Source organism: Leuciscus leuciscus, assembly GCF_965113295.1.
Source record: "Leuciscus leuciscus genome assembly, chromosome: 17".
Taxonomy (NCBI): domain Eukaryota; kingdom Metazoa; phylum Chordata; class Actinopteri; order Cypriniformes; family Leuciscidae; genus Leuciscus; species Leuciscus leuciscus.
Genome location: NC_138741.1, coordinates 27,672,456 through 27,688,007, shown reverse-complemented (window position 1 = coordinate 27,688,007; position 15,552 = coordinate 27,672,456). Strand labels below are relative to the sequence as shown.

Here is a 15,552-nt window from a genome sequence, read left to right as displayed (position 1 = left end):
GTCTTTGAAGAAGGGGTGAGTATTTCACATGATCTGATATGTGCTGCTGTTTTCTGGCACGTCGCAGACAGCTCGGCTGGATATCCCCCCGACTTCTGACAAGAGCAGCGTGAGTGTGGTCTCTGCGTGTTCGCACGTGTGTGCCTAACTCTCTTCACATGTCCGTGTGTTTTCAAGTGTGTGTCACTGCCAGCGAGAGCAGCTAATTTACTGCCTCACTTCCACAAATTCTTCCAGCTGCACACATCTGCCACAGGCTGCATTACAGGCGGTTTCCGGCTGCTCAGCCCACTTAAACCCAGGCCAGGAAGCTCCAATCATCCCCCTTGTTCATTAGTGATATCTCTATCTCTTTTTTTTTTCTCTCTCAATGTGGTTTGTGCTCTGAGAGGTCTTTGTGTATCTGAATACTTTGAGCGACATGTTCCCCTAGGCCACGCCCACCTCTGCTGGCTGCAACCAATGAAATGGCTTGAGTTATTAATTTGCATTTTATAGTGATGAGTGTTGTGCCAATAAAGACGCATTTTCAGGGATCAGTTTGCCTTTCAGCCTTGTTCCCTGACAGGATGTGTTGTGATGTGATCTGCTCAGACAGACACTGAACCCCTCTCTGTTTCTGTTCTCAACATGCCAGGTCCTGAATTTTCCTGCAGTCGTAATAACAAACACCACAGTAAATAGATGAATCTCATGATACCTGTCGAAAAGACTGGCTATACTTAATGACAAAGAGAAAATGAAAAAGAAAAGCCATGTTCTTGACAGGTTTTGTGAGATTCATGCAAATAATTGCATTCATGCAAAATCATTGCATTGTTTAAAAAAAATAAAAATCTTTACCAGGCATCACAGCCCTGCAGGTAGAGACCTGACATTGTGTCCCGAATTGACACCAGGATGCATTTCATATAATATAAAGTGTCTTTTTGATCCAAAAAATGTTAGTTTAAGTTTAGAAACCACTAGACAGACTATTAAAAGGTAGCTAGACCCTTGACTAAATAGCAGTAAGTGACTAGTACAGACATGACTAAGACAACAAAGCAGAAAATTCTGTATGGCTGTCAACCAGTTCCCTGTAAACTCGACTTTTCCAAAGCAGAATCGATATATGCTGCAAGTGTAAATTAAACCAGTCCAATTAAGCTTACTAAATTGAGAATATGTGTTCCAGTTTTGAGTGCAATATGCAGCCTTTTCTCCTGTTGAACTTTCCAGCATGCTCTTAAACTCATTTTCTGTCATCACAGGTGCAGTCCTCTGTGGCTGTGGGCACTCCAGACTACATCTCTCCTGAGATCCTGCAAGCTATGGAGGACGGAAAAGGGAAATATGGCCCCGAATGTGACTGGTGGTCACTGGGCGTCTGCATGTACGAGATGCTGTACGGGGAAACTCCTTTCTATGCAGAGTCCCTGGTGGAAACGTATGGCAAGATTATGAACCACAAGGTATAGACTCATAGCAATGTTATTTTAAACCAATAATCCATGAAAGGCCATGCACTGCAGTGATTTTACAATTCTTAATGCTTTTTAGGCATAACACAAAGCTTTTAAGAAAACATTCAAAGAGAGTCTATAAAGATTTTTTACATTTCCAGCTTTCTTTAGTGTGTAATGTTGCTGTTTGAGCATGAAAAAAGGTCTGCAAAGTTACAAAGCACAATGTTACTCCAAAGGGAGTTATTCTTAATATCAGGAAGCATTGTTTCTGAACTCCCTGAAACGCCTCCATTGTAGTCTTGAGTTTTCTTCCTGGAACAAACACATCACTATATTCCTCATTTAAATAATTCCCGCCCCAAGGTATACACCAAAAAAGGGACGAGGCTTGGTGGTGTGTTGAAACTTGCAGTTATGATAAAGGGCGTGATGTTTCTGAAACACGCTGGAAGCGGTTGACCAATCATCAAACATTCAAGCATGAAAACTTATTCTTGTAGACCCCAAAAACTAAATCAAGACTGTAAAAGGGCATAATAGGTCCTCTTTAACACTGTAATGCAGAACACTTTTATAAAAGCAACAGCAATTGTGTCTCCAATATTGTGTCTTTATTAAGTGGTTTTCTTTTCATACCCTGTTTCCCGCAGGAGCGGTTCCAGTTCCCTGCCCATGTGACGGAAGTCTCGGAGAATGCCAAAGACCTGATCCGCAGACTCATCTGCTGCAGAGAGCACAGGCTGGGCCAGAACGGCATTGTGGACTTCAAACAGCACCCCTTCTTTTCCGGCATTGACTGGCAGAACATCCGCAACTGTGACGCCCCCTACATCCCTGAAGTCAGCAGCCCATCTGACACATCAAACTTTGACGTGGATGACGACTGCCTCAAGAATACAGCAGTAAATTGCACTTTTGTTTTTGACCTACCTTAATGAAGATCACACATTGTTGGGTTTGAACCCACAACCTTTGGGGTACCAACCCAGATCTTTTAGAGATGCTACAGCTTATGATCTCTGCTCTGTTTAGGAGACAATGCCACCTCCTTCCCACACCGCCTTCTCAGGACACCATCTCCCATTTGTAGGTTTCACCTACACCAGCAACTGGTAAGATATCACTGTAAAACTCATCTGAGCTGATCATGTTGGAGATACAGGTTCAAATCCGTCCTGTTTAAAACAAAAATCAGCCCTAAAATTGAAGACATCTTGACTCGTATAAGTCTCTAGTGCAGGAGTTCTCAACTTTGGCCCTCGAGGTCCACTTTCCTACACAGTTTAACTCAGACCATGATCAAACTCATGCTGCCTAGAGGTCTGCACAGGCTTTAAACTAATGCCCGAACCCGGCCCGTACCCGAAATCATTTAACCTGACCCATCCCGACCATTACGGTTATATTTTAAGCCAGAGCCCGACCTGAACCCGAGGTCCGTTTCTCACAGTAAATACCTTTCTTTTCTTTTTTTGCAATATGCTGTATTTTATGATTGCTTGCAACGATAATGAAAAAAATAGGCTAGATGTACAAACACTTTCACCGAGGCACAGCGGCCCCCTCATCAGTCAGCACTCAAGAAAAAAAAAGAGAAAAAGCACGGACTGACTTACGAAACTTTGATGTGGTTGAACAGGTGAACCAGTCACAAATTCCCCTGGAACTCAAAAATTTTACTTCAAAACAAAGTTTGCGCAGTTGCACAACTATTTACACAAATATATCCTTCTCAGTACGAGTTATGAAGGAAGAGAACAGCATCGACAGTTGATGGTTTCAGCGCCGTCCTCTGATTGCGGTGTTGTGACTGAAATAGCGCGCACGGGAGCACATGCGCAAAACAGTTTTGTAAAATGATATATGATCAAATAAAAATGATTCATATATCATTTTACAAAACTGTTCACTCCCGCGCGCACTATTTGGGTCACAACACCACAATCTGAGGACGACGGTGCTGAAACTGCACACATAGACTACTTTCTCTCTCGCGTGCTCATATAATTACGATCACAACACAGCAAGCAGCCAAGCACATCCCATGCAAACTATATATATGTATAGCCTATATAGTTTTTCTATGTTACAAACCCGAACCCGAGGCTATTCATTAAACATTAACCCGCAGACCTCTAATGCTGCCTATATCTTTCTAGTAACCCTGAAGACCTCGATTAGCTTGTTCAGTTGTGTTTTATAAGGGTTGTATCTAACCTCTGCAGGAAAGCGGACCTTGAGGGCCAGAGTTTGAGAACCCCTGCTCTAGTGTGATCATTTGACCCCTGACCCTGTTTTCCCCTACAGTACGCTGTCTGACCGCGGTTGCCTGCGGGAGTCTGTGGCACCTACGCAGATGGACGTGGGCGTGCAGCGAGGCCTGGAGGACAGTCTGGCTACCGAGGCGTATGAACGGAGGATCCGCCGTCTGGAGCAGGAAAAACTGGAGCTCAGTCGCAAACTACAAGGTGTCTGCACTCATGTCCTTAGCCTATTTTCTGCTGAAATTATCCCAGAGTTGTTAGTCTTTCTGGCTGACAGTAATGTCTTCTGGTCCTCAGAGTCCACAAAAGCAGTTCAGGCTCTGCAGTACTCCAGCGGGGACGGGCCTGTTTCCTCCAACAAAGAGTTTGAGATCCGTGGACTGAAGGAGGAGATAGAAATGCTAAGGAAACAGATTGCAGGTAATCTCATATAAACATGAATCTCATATAAACATGAATCACACACATTTAGCTTGATGTGACTAAACTTTTTGTCTATAGAGAACAATTTTGATCAACATAAATAGCTGCTTTTTCTCATACCAAGAAATGCATGTTTGTTTTGCACATGACATTTACAGTTGTGTCTCAACTGAATCTCATAAATACACAATGTTTTTAATGTCTCACGTTGTTGTTTGTGCCCCTTCCATGTATTCTTGTCTCTCTCCTCCCCCTTTCAGATACAGGACAGGTGGAGCAGAAGTTAGAACAGGCCAGTTCTTCCCGCAGGGATCTGGAAGACTCCTCCAAACAGATCCGATCTCTAGAGAAACAGCTCAAGAGCATGAAGCAGGAAAGAGATGACCTGCAGAAGGTACACAGCTTCACACAAGCAATGTCTCTCACTTCAGATTAGTTTGAAAGCGCTGCATAATATCTCTTGAGAGGTATAATGATATGCTGTATGCATCTGTTTAATTTTCACTGATAAGAATAATTTAGTAGATGACAAAATTCACCTCAACTTTTATGTATATTATTTTTATTGAGGTTTTCAAACATCAAAAACAAAAAATAACAGACAAAAAGACCCTTCATAAAACAGAAATCTGTGCAATGTGTAAAATGAAACAAAAGTACTATAGAAAAGGAAGACGTACACAAAGCCAACCTCTGTTACAAAGTGCAATCACAATAATTACAGAAAGTGATTATTACAGATCAGGAAAACATAAATAAATAATTAGTCCTTCCGGTTTGACAAAAAAGTAAAAACTGGTTCCCACATCATATCGAATTTTGCAGGGTTCCCGGATATGGAGTATCTAATTCTTTCAAGATGTAACGTAGAAGTGAGTCCGGTTAGCCAGTCAGAAAAGAGGGGTCTAGTATTTTTCTTCCACAAAAGCAAGATAACAAAATTCACCTCAACTTTTGTTGAACTTTTATAAATAGGCAACCACTGCAATATATAATAAATGACTCAAATGTTCAATAAATAAGTTTTATATTAATAAACAAGTCGGTATGAAAGTGTATAAAATAATAATAATAATACATTTAAATTGAATTTTAATTAAGTATTTATTCTTTATTTTTATTAACTGTAATAGATTATTTTATTATTATAATTAGGAATGCACTGATGCCACTTTTTCCAGAACGAGGCCAATACCAATACTTACATTTTTGTTACTCGCCGATACTAATACCTGTATTTTCGTTGCATTTATAATTTTTTTAATATATAAGTTAGGGAATCCAAAAGAATATGAATCATATTCATTGATTTAATTTGTTTAGTAAATAATATTTCCTTCAGCTATTTTCTTGCACATTGTACAAGCCTCTGTTACTTTCACTGTTCATTCTATTGTGTTATCATATTTTATCTTTCATTAAATAGCACAGCACATGTGTAGAGCTGCTTCAGGTCTGGTTGGGTCAGTGGTTCAAATGTTTAGATACCAGTGCAATTTAGATTTTTTTTAATTATGAAATTTTGATTTTGATACTACAGCAAAAACTACTAGCCTAATTATTGTAAATTTAAAACAATCCAAAACAAGTAAACAGTCAGTAATAAAATAAGAACAAATAATCCAGTTACAGATAGTACAAATAAATACAATAAATAAATAAAAAACAGTAGTTTTCAGGTATAGAATTGTAATAAAGTAATCAAATGTAAAATAACACTGCATAGTCTTCACTATATAAATTAAATATAGATTAAACTTATTAAAGTTACAAAAGTCATTCAGTCAAGAGCAGTGTGTGATTTATTTGTCCTTTGTTGATTGATTAATTTTAAAAACACTGCAGGCGGTTTATTAAGCTGCTGTCCCTTTAAGTCCAAATGCACGGATCCAATATACTGTTACACATGAGTTTTATTCCTCAACTGTTCACTTAAGACATAACCAACTATGTTTACTAGGATACTCAAAAAGACATGTGTTTTTACATAATTTTGTGTGAATTTGTCAGTTCAACGCAAGAAGACGTGAAAGAGAATTCAGTGGCGTATTCAATTGCTTTGGATGTTTGTGCACAGTAAACCTTTTGTCCTGTAAATGTCTTGTAATAATGTAGAGAACCACTTGTTATAAATAAATCATGTAATAGTTCAAGTTTTTACTTTCATATACGATTTAATTTTAATCTAAATTGACTCGTGTGTGCTGATCGAGCAATCAGCAATCAAGAGTGCGCTCTCTCCTTTTACCATCCGTTAACGTTAGTAATATGTGCTTCGTTTTACCTTCTTTGCTATTGCCATATCCGACCAAACTACAAACTTTCCAGTGATTCTGTGAAAAAGGGATGTGCGATCGACAAGCTTGCAAGACTGAACTGCTGTACGCTCAATCCACTGCGTGTTTCCGTTTATCAGCTCACGCACAGCAGCTATATAGGTAAGGGATAATCCACAGCTAGCCATGCATTAAAGGATTTTAATGCACGACGTAGAGGCGAAGAACCGCCCGACGCGAAGTGGAGGGTGGTTGCCTCTACGAAGTGCATTAAAATCCTTTAATGCATGGCTAGCTGTGGATTATCCCGCTTATACCTTGGTTATTTGCCAAGTTAAAAACAAGTTAAAGCTGTAACTGATGTTCACAGTGTAATTTTTTTAACAGACGTGTAAAAATGACGGTTATTTTCTTAAGTTACGGCTCGTTAATTCTAGCACTCCGTCCACTTTAAATAAAGTAGAGCCATCGGATTGCTTTTATTTGAATGAATCATCACATTTATTTAAATTCATTATTAAAAGAGAGAGACAGAGAACTGAAAGAGAAGGAACAGAGAGAGAGAGAGAGAGATGCGTGCGCGAGTTAACGTTACCTGTGTGCGTCTCTTTAAAGTCTAGCAGCTACAGTCCCCTCGTTGCTTAAGCATATAGCTAACTTAATGATTCTTTAATGGATTTATTAAAATTATTTATGAATGACAGGCAACACTGACAGTGACAAGGCAATCTTTATTTGAACTAATCATGTCATTTATTTATTGTTAATTCTTTGTGCCGCTTTTTGTCATTCAACAAGTCTTCTTTTTCGTCTTGTGCCTGGGCCCATTTCTCAAAATTGCCATATTCACCATACAAATTAAACGATATGCAAAAATCATCCATTTAGCCTACCTAAATAAACGTTTTCATATGAGTCTCTCACTGCTTGCAAGTGTAACTGTGTTACTATGGTTACCAATGTTTATAGTAGCGGATTCATTTCGAACTGTAACTGTAATCAAACTGACTGGAACTACCTGTGCATTAAAGGGTTTATACTACAGGGCCGTTGAATGCTTGAATCTGATTGGTTGACGAACGTTCTAAGGTGTGCATTATTTTCAGGGAAACGCACGGCTAAAGTAGTTCCAGGCAGGTCTTGACCGCATTACAGTTCCATATCACTTCGCGTAGTTAACTGTAATAACGGAAAATAGGATACAATTCATAACAAGAAAAAGCATTTCGCCCCATGCGCTTGATCTGCAATTTTCAATGTTTAGCTTCACAATCAATAGAAACATGCAGTTTAATTTGAATAAATAAACTATAAAGTCCTATCTATAATCAATAGAAAATTAAACTGAATATAGGCTAAATAAATGGATAGTCCTGCAGCACGGATTTTTATTGCAGATAATTTAACAAATAAATAATTATTGATAGGCCTACTTGTTAAAAGGGCTTTGGGTTTCATTTATTTGGCTAGTCTACTGTCATCTGTCAATAATAGAAAAAAAAAAGAATTAACGAATTAATTAAAACGAATTTAACTAATTAATAAATAATAATATTGACGCACATGCTTTTCTGTCTCATTATTGCAACATCTCTCTCTAATAACTGCATTAATAACTGCATAAAGCCGGGAACACACTTTAAGGCCGGTTATGAATGTAATTTGATACTTATGACTGATCATGCCCAAACGCGTGTTCAGCGCGTTCAGTCTGTGTTCAAAGTCGGTGTTTAAAATCTGCTGCAGTCGATGAAAACAGTCAGAGAATGTGTCAGCTAGTCGTGTGTCCCAGCATTAGTCTGCTATCAGCGGCTCAAACCTCCGTTGCTAACTCTGAAATGAGGCTCCGCTTCGCGTCGTGACCGCATTACCACCTCGGGTGTGCATTATTTTTCTAATAATTCAACGGCCTGTCGTCAATTATTCCTTACTTACTGCACACCTTCCAGCCAATCAGAATCGAGTATTTAAACAGCCCATGGTATAAGCGTAAATATTTCATTTGTTTAACATGCCATTAATTCAATACATCTCAGATATCTCCATTCTGCTCTCTGTTTGCTCTGTTGTTGGTTTTTCTTTGTCACAAGCAGTACGGCCTGAACACGCTGCGTGGTATTGGTTGTTGGTATCGGAGCATATTAAAGAGTACGAGTACACAAGCACAGTATCGCAGCATCATTATAATCCCTAACTATAATGTATAATTATTAATTAATTAATCTTTTGTACAACTTTGTTTACTGTTTGGCTATAGGGCCTGCAGGACTCCTCAGAGAAGCTGAAAGCTCAGGGGAAGGAGCTGAAAGAGGCAGACAGCCAGAGGAAAATGGCCATGCAGGAGTTTGCTGAGTTGAGCGAGAGGGTGACAGAGCTGCGGTCACAGAAACAACGACTCTCCCGGCAGCTTCGGGACAAAGAGGAGGAGATGGATTCCCTCAATCAGAAGGTGGAAGCGCTAAGGCTGGATGTGCGCAAAGCTGAGCGGGCCAAGAAAGAGGTTAGTGTGGAGGAGAACGGCTGATCAGAGTAGTCTGTTTTATTACATGTGTAAACTCTATGTCTGTGTGTGTAGATGGAGGCCCAGACTGAAGAGTGGTCTGCTGAAGCCCAGAAAGAGAAGAAGTTGAGGGAACGCAGTGAGCAGTACAGCAGACAACTGGAAGAAGAGCTGGATGGAATGAAGGTGTGTGCACACAAACACACCTTTTCTCTGGAAATAAAGCTGTTACAGTGATTTTGCCACTGTTAAAGGGGGTTTTATGCACTATGCGACAAGCATGGAAAATTAAGAGTGCTGTGTGATGTCTGTTGGCTTGCTTTTATTAACTCTTTCCCCCGCCATTGACGGAAATCAAAAGACACGTGAAGAAGGAGCAGAAACAAGCGATATCATGTTAGCAGATGCATATGTAAAATAATGTGATCATCAACATTAAACAGCATATAAATCAAAACTGCCTAATTTTACAGAATGAAATGTCACCCCAGGATGAGGTATATGTGCAACCTTAGACTCGATCTAGTCCATCTGTGTTTTGATCACAGAAATGTCCTTTTGATCCGATCTGGATGTAGTCTTTGACAAAAAAAAAATCTCAGCTTTTTGCTCAAAATGTTGCTTTTTTTGTGTGAAATTTAAACTTACCTTACCTAAATAAATAATTAAATTGATTATTAGTAAAAATATCAAGTCGGTTGGAAAGTGTGCAAAATATTAATTAATTAATTAATTAATTAATTAAAAAGAAAATGAATATAGTGTTTTGTTAATTACTTGTTATAATTATTTTTTAATGAGTATTTTTCATTAATTTGAATACATTATACATGAATCAATTATTTAATTATTTAATAAATTGTTCACAATTTTATGTTGTGAGAAGGTTTTTATGCATATACATCACAAAACATTAATTTGTCACATTTATTAATTTAATCTTATCTTAAAATGATCTGTATACATGTTTCTGATAATCTCCTTTTTTTCCCCCTGTGTCGTGAAGCAGCAGAAGCAGGTGGGCCGTTCTCCAAGCGTTGGGTCCTCTGAGCAGCACCAGGAGCTCAGTAAATTACGAGCAGACCTGGAGAAGAAGAGTCTGTTCTATGAGGAAGAGCTGTCACGCAGGGAACTACAACATGGCAACGAACTGAAGAACCTGAAGAAGGAGCTGCGGGAAGCAGAGGGACAGCAGCTCACCTTGAAGAAAGAGATCATGATGCTCAAAGACAAGCTTGAGAAGACCCGCAGAGAGGGGTACTGATCTTACTACATGTATTATTCAATGTATTATTCTACTAGATAAGTCTAATGGCCAGTGAGGGTGGAAAATGGTGATTGTAAAACTAAATTACAAACATTTGTGGTGAAAGGAACCTTGACTAACATTGTAAGTGGTCTTAAGGAAAAAAGAAAAGAAATATAGTGTAAATCATGACCTCTTTAAAATAAGCTATGGAGTTTGGCTTGTGTTAGTGTGTTGGCAGTGTGTGTTGGATGCTGAGTAACCCTGATGCTCAATAAATCATTTCACCCTCACAGTCAGAGCGAACGAGAGGAGTTTGAGACAGAGTACAAACAGAAGTACGAGAGAGAGCGAGTGCTGCTGTCAGAGGAGAACAAGAAACTTTCCAGTGAACTTGACAAGGTGAACATTCACACACTCCTATGGCTGTCACGATAACTGAGTGTCAACATGAAATGGGAGTTCAGCCTATTTACTTAATGCACTGATGCAGGTTATTTCAAAGAACAAATGTTTTTATAATCGTTCTTAAAAATTTAATAACTTGCTCTTAACTCTGAAATGACTTTGCTTTTCCATTGATGTCCCTTTGGCACCGCGGGCAATTGCATAATGTTAACCAATATCCAAATATCTATTTAGGCATTGTTTTAGGAAAGTCATATTGAGTGCTGCAGGGATGACTTTTTTTTTTGTCTTCCTGGAAGTTAGCATCGCCCTGATTCCCTTGACGAAAAGACAATACGTTTTTTTCCATTGGCTTTTTGGATTATTGCAGAAAATAAGCTCTGTGACCAACAAAAGTTTATGATTTTACATGTGTTGTTCATCAAGATAATTAGCCCAAATTAACACTACTTTTATGAAATGTTAAGCCTAAAACAATCGTCAGAAGTAAAAAGCTAAAGCTAGGCTATAAACAAACCACACCACGATCACATGACTTTAACGTCACCACCAATCTTTATTTCAAACTAAACTTAACCAAACTTAAAGCTAACTAAATGGGTTTTCCTGGTCGACGTGACGACGTTTAATGTTCCCGACTGTCCCATTTAGCCACATTTAAGCAACCACCTTTTCAATACAAATAAAAGCTTAAAAACTCATGAGCAGGGCATTACCGATGTATTTAATGTCGTAGAATAAAACGTGAACATATCTTGAACTTGTGTTAACCACAGACCTCATTTCAGGCATTTAACCGAACACCCATTCAAAGAAACCATTGACTTCAGGGTGATAGAGCCAGAAGTGCAAATAGAAGTGCGATACAATCAGGTCTTGACACCTAATCATTCTCTCACAAAAACATCACATTATAGAAATAAAATCGATCGCAAACAGCATTTTTACATTGGCTTAAATTATATCTCACAGTATTACACCAACTGAATTATCTCCGTGACACTCATGTTTTTTTTAGATTTTTTTAGAGGGCGGTGAATATTATCATTTTAAAAAGGTTGTTCACCCAAAATGAGAATTCTGTCATCGATTACTCAACCTCATGTCGCTCCAAACCTGTAAGACTTTCGTTGATCTTCGGAACGCAAATGAAGATATTTTTGATGAAATGTGAGAGCTTTCCGTCTCTCCATTGACAGCTATGCAACTAGCACTTTGACGCCTCAAGAGATCGTAAAACTAATCCATATGAATTGATCGGTTTAGTCCAAATTTTCTGAAGAGACTCAAACACTTTACATGGTGAACAGATTGAATTTAGGCTTTTATTCACATGTAAACATTCATCAGCTCACACATCAGTGATGGTAAATGGAAGCTCAAGCATGTTTATTTGCCATGTGAGAACCAATGAGGTTCATTCTTGTGTTACGCAGGACGTTTAAGCTTCATCAAGAACCAATGAGGTTTGTTCTTGCGCGTCAAGCAAGTTTGGTTCTGTTTACGTCCGCTGATCAAAGTTTATATAGGAATAAAAGCTTAAATTCAATCTATTCTTCATATAAAGCGATTGTGTCTCTTCAGAAAATTTTGACTAAACCGTTCAATTCATATGGATTAGTTTTACGATCTCTTTATGAACTTTTTAAAGCGTCAAAGTGGTAGTTGTGTAGCTGTCAATGGAGGGACAGATGCTCTCAGATTTCATCAAAAATATCTTCATTTGTGTATTGATGAACGAAAGTTTTACAGGTTTGGAGCGACATTAGGGTGAGTAATTAATGACAGAGTTTTAATTTTTGGCAGAACTAACCCTTTAAGTCTTCTCGAATGACAGTCGACTGTGTTTGTCATGTTTATTGTTTTACAGTATTTTAGACATGCCTTTAGATTCAAGTTAAACTGTTGGTGTGCAAACAATTTTAGCTACTGCATAAACTTTCATATAGTAAAACTACTACGATTTGAAAAATTTGTGGCATACCAGTATTTTTAGGCTTGGATACTATGACACTACTGTGGCTCCAGGATGCTGTGCAACACTAACACATCAGCCCACAATCCTGAAACCACAACCTCCAACTCTCATATTACTGAAGTCAAAGATTCCACTTCACTTTTGATGTGGTCTTTACGCTGAAGATGACAGGACGCTTCGCTTCTTAGTGGTCAGAGTTGATGCTTTTTGTTAAAACCATTGATTAATTCTTGGTACCGTTTCTGAGCGCTTCAAATGGAGTGTAAAGCACACAGAGTGGTGCAAAAAAACACACGCAAGAGATGTTTGGAGAAGAACCCTTGGAGGGCAGCACTCAGTTGTGAAAGAAAGAAAACATGCCGTTGCCATTTGCGGACTGAGTCTTTCCATGAGTGTGTTGAGCTGAAGATATGGTCCACCATGCCAATGTTTTACTGGGAAGTCAGTCAGCATCCTCCCCCCTGTGTAAGCACAGGGAAATATGCTGATCAACAGACAGGAATCTGGAACGGTTATCCCGAGGACCACTGCGAGGGTTCAGCACTCCGGTCAGAGCGTGGTGTTAAATGAAAATGTTGAATAATGCAAGTGTAATTATGGGGTGGTCAACCTCACCAGCTCTTGCTTAAGATAGAGAGCGCAACTAAATCAGAGTTGACTGGATAAATGTGTACTAGCAGACATGTTTACTGCGAAGTCAACTGAGGCATTGCAGACGGAGGGGGTCATGTTTATTCATGAGCGTTTGGTGGTTCTTAGTGGTTTAGGGGTGGAAATGTAGAGGGTATTAGAGGGACGCGGGTGGCTTTGCATGGTGGTCCATCCTGCAGGCTCTGATTCTCTGGTCCGTTTAATTACATCTGCCCCCTCAAATTGCCGTATTGGTTTGTGATTTTCTGAAATGATGATGGCATGTTTTCGAGCCTGTTGTGTTAATTGGGTTGTGCAGGAGTAAAACCCTCAAATGAGGATTATTTTCTGTTTACTGAAATTAAATGTATAGCTGGGTTAGGGATGTGCTAAACTACATTTTCAGAATCAAGTCTGTGGGTTGACTGAATGACTATTTGTTCATAAGAAAGTACTGTATATAATCTTACCGTTCTTGCATTCAAAAACATCATTGGGGTCGGTAAAGGTTTATGCTTTTGAAAGATGTATTTTATGCTCACCAAAGCTGCATTAATTTGATCAAAAAGAGAAAAACAATATTATTGTGAAATATTATTGCAATGTACATTTCTATTTTTGCAACTTAACTTTCTGTTTTGATATATTTAATTTATTCCTGTGATGCAAAGCTGAATTTTCAGCATCATTACTGCAGTCTTCAATCACATGATCCTTCAGAAGTCATTCTTCTTATGATCATTGTTGAAAACAGTTGTGCTGCTTAATATTTTTGTATAAACTGTGATACATTTTTATCAAGAATTCTTTTACCAATAGAAAGTGAAAAAAAACTGCATTTATTTGAAATAGAAATCTTTTGTAACATTATACACTGTCACTTTTGATCAATGTAATCAATGTGTGTCCTTGCTAAATAAAAGTATTAATAAAAAAAGAAAGAAACTCTAAACTTTTTAATCTGTAATGTTTTTAATAACATCTTTTATTGTGTGTAGACGATGTCCTCGTTTGAGAAGTTGAGCAGCAGTAACAAACAGCTGGAGGAGGAAATGAGAGAACTGGCTGATAAGAAAGAGAGTGTGGCCCACTGGGAGGCCCAGATCACAGAAATCATTCAATGGTGAGAAACGCACACATGCTTTTTAATCTGGAATCAGTCTTAGACTTTATTCTGATGTATCTGATCATGCTTAGATTCAGAGAAAACTGATTTATTATCAAATAAAAAATAATAGCCATTTTTCATTCCCATTGTTAGTGTAATTACTTCAAGTTGTCTTTGCTGTGCATTACAGGTCACTATGTAGTCTGCTGAGGTGCTAAACACACAAACTCATTACTAGAATGGCCTAGTGTGCTATATAATGATATTTATCAAATGTTAATTTAACAATAAAAATCAGAGGAATTCTCCACAAGACGTGGGCGTTTTTTTGCCCTCAAATTTTTGACCCTGTTGTAGGCCAGCCAAACCCTGAACTTAAGAAGCAAATATACACTGCCGGGCCAACAAAAAAAGTCACTGTTTGGAATTAAATAGGCAAATGCTTAAGAGTCTATGATTGGATCATTGTTGCAGTGATTCTGTTATGTTATATGTTTGGCAACAGTTTTTCTAACCCTAATTGATGGAGTTAGTAGCTTTTCATTTCTTAAACAACCATGTAGGAAGAAACATATTCTTCCAGGAGGACAATGTCAAGATGCATCAGGCTCTTGATGGAAATAAATGTTGAGATGTTATTTCTATTAAGAGATGCATCAAGTTTTGGTCAAGATCTTGTACATGGTTGTTTAAGAAATGAAAAGCTACACACTCCATAAATTAGGGTTAGAAGATCTGTTGCCAAACATATAACATGTTAGAAACATAATAATCACTGCAATAATGATCCAATCATAGACTCTTAAGCATTTGCCTTTTTAAATCCAAACAGTAACTTATTTTTTGGCTGGGCAGTGTATATTATAATTTCTTTATAACAAGCTTTTTTTCTTTTAATTTGCTTTTATTAGCTATTTCCCAGAAATGTTATCCCCAAGAGTAGCTATTTCAAACACACACAATCAGTTTGCATTTCCAAAACAAATTGACTTGTGTTTTTAGAAAAATTATTTTAAAAATAATAATAATGCACTAATGCATCAGTTCATTTGGCAGTATATACAAATCTAGACCTTGGACCCAAAGTGCTGGAGTGTAGGAATGATCTGAAAAGAGTAGGATGGGGACAAATTATTAACCTTAGCAGCTTGACTAATGAATATTAATTATGCGACATAACATTTGCCCAGTAGTCCTGGCTGAAAGGCAGATTAGTAGGAAGTAGCCATAAAAGATCACCACTTTCCTGTTCGTTCAGTCCATTGCTTGAA

At 38.2% G+C, this 15,552-nt stretch overlaps 1 protein-coding gene across 8 annotated transcripts in view; it reads left to right on the top strand.

The window, feature by feature from the left end:
• Positions 1-15,552, top strand: part of cdc42bpaa (CDC42 binding protein kinase alpha (DMPK-like) a) — a 79,165-nt gene that overhangs the window by 40,966 nt on the left and 22,647 nt on the right. For 4 of the 8 annotated variants that reach the window (XM_082142756.1, XM_082142753.1, XM_082142757.1 and 1 more), the window contains exons 7-17: positions 1,254-1,454; positions 2,099-2,350; positions 2,481-2,560; positions 3,756-3,916; positions 4,010-4,132; positions 4,396-4,529; positions 8,669-8,911; positions 8,987-9,097; positions 9,921-10,168; positions 10,454-10,559; positions 14,172-14,296. In XM_082142756.1, coding sequence (XP_081998882.1) covers positions 1,254-1,454; positions 2,099-2,350; positions 2,481-2,560; positions 3,756-3,916; positions 4,010-4,132; positions 4,396-4,529; positions 8,669-8,911; positions 8,987-9,097; positions 9,921-10,168; positions 10,454-10,559; positions 14,172-14,296 — 1,784 coding nt within the window. Of the gene's footprint in view, positions 1-1,253; positions 1,455-2,098; positions 2,351-2,480; positions 2,561-3,755; positions 3,917-4,009; positions 4,133-4,395; positions 4,530-8,668; positions 8,912-8,986; positions 9,098-9,917; positions 10,169-10,453; positions 10,560-14,171; positions 14,297-15,552 lie in introns of all 8 variants that reach the window. The other 4 variants (XM_082142755.1, XM_082142752.1, XM_082142750.1 and 1 more) reach the window with 1 other exon arrangement.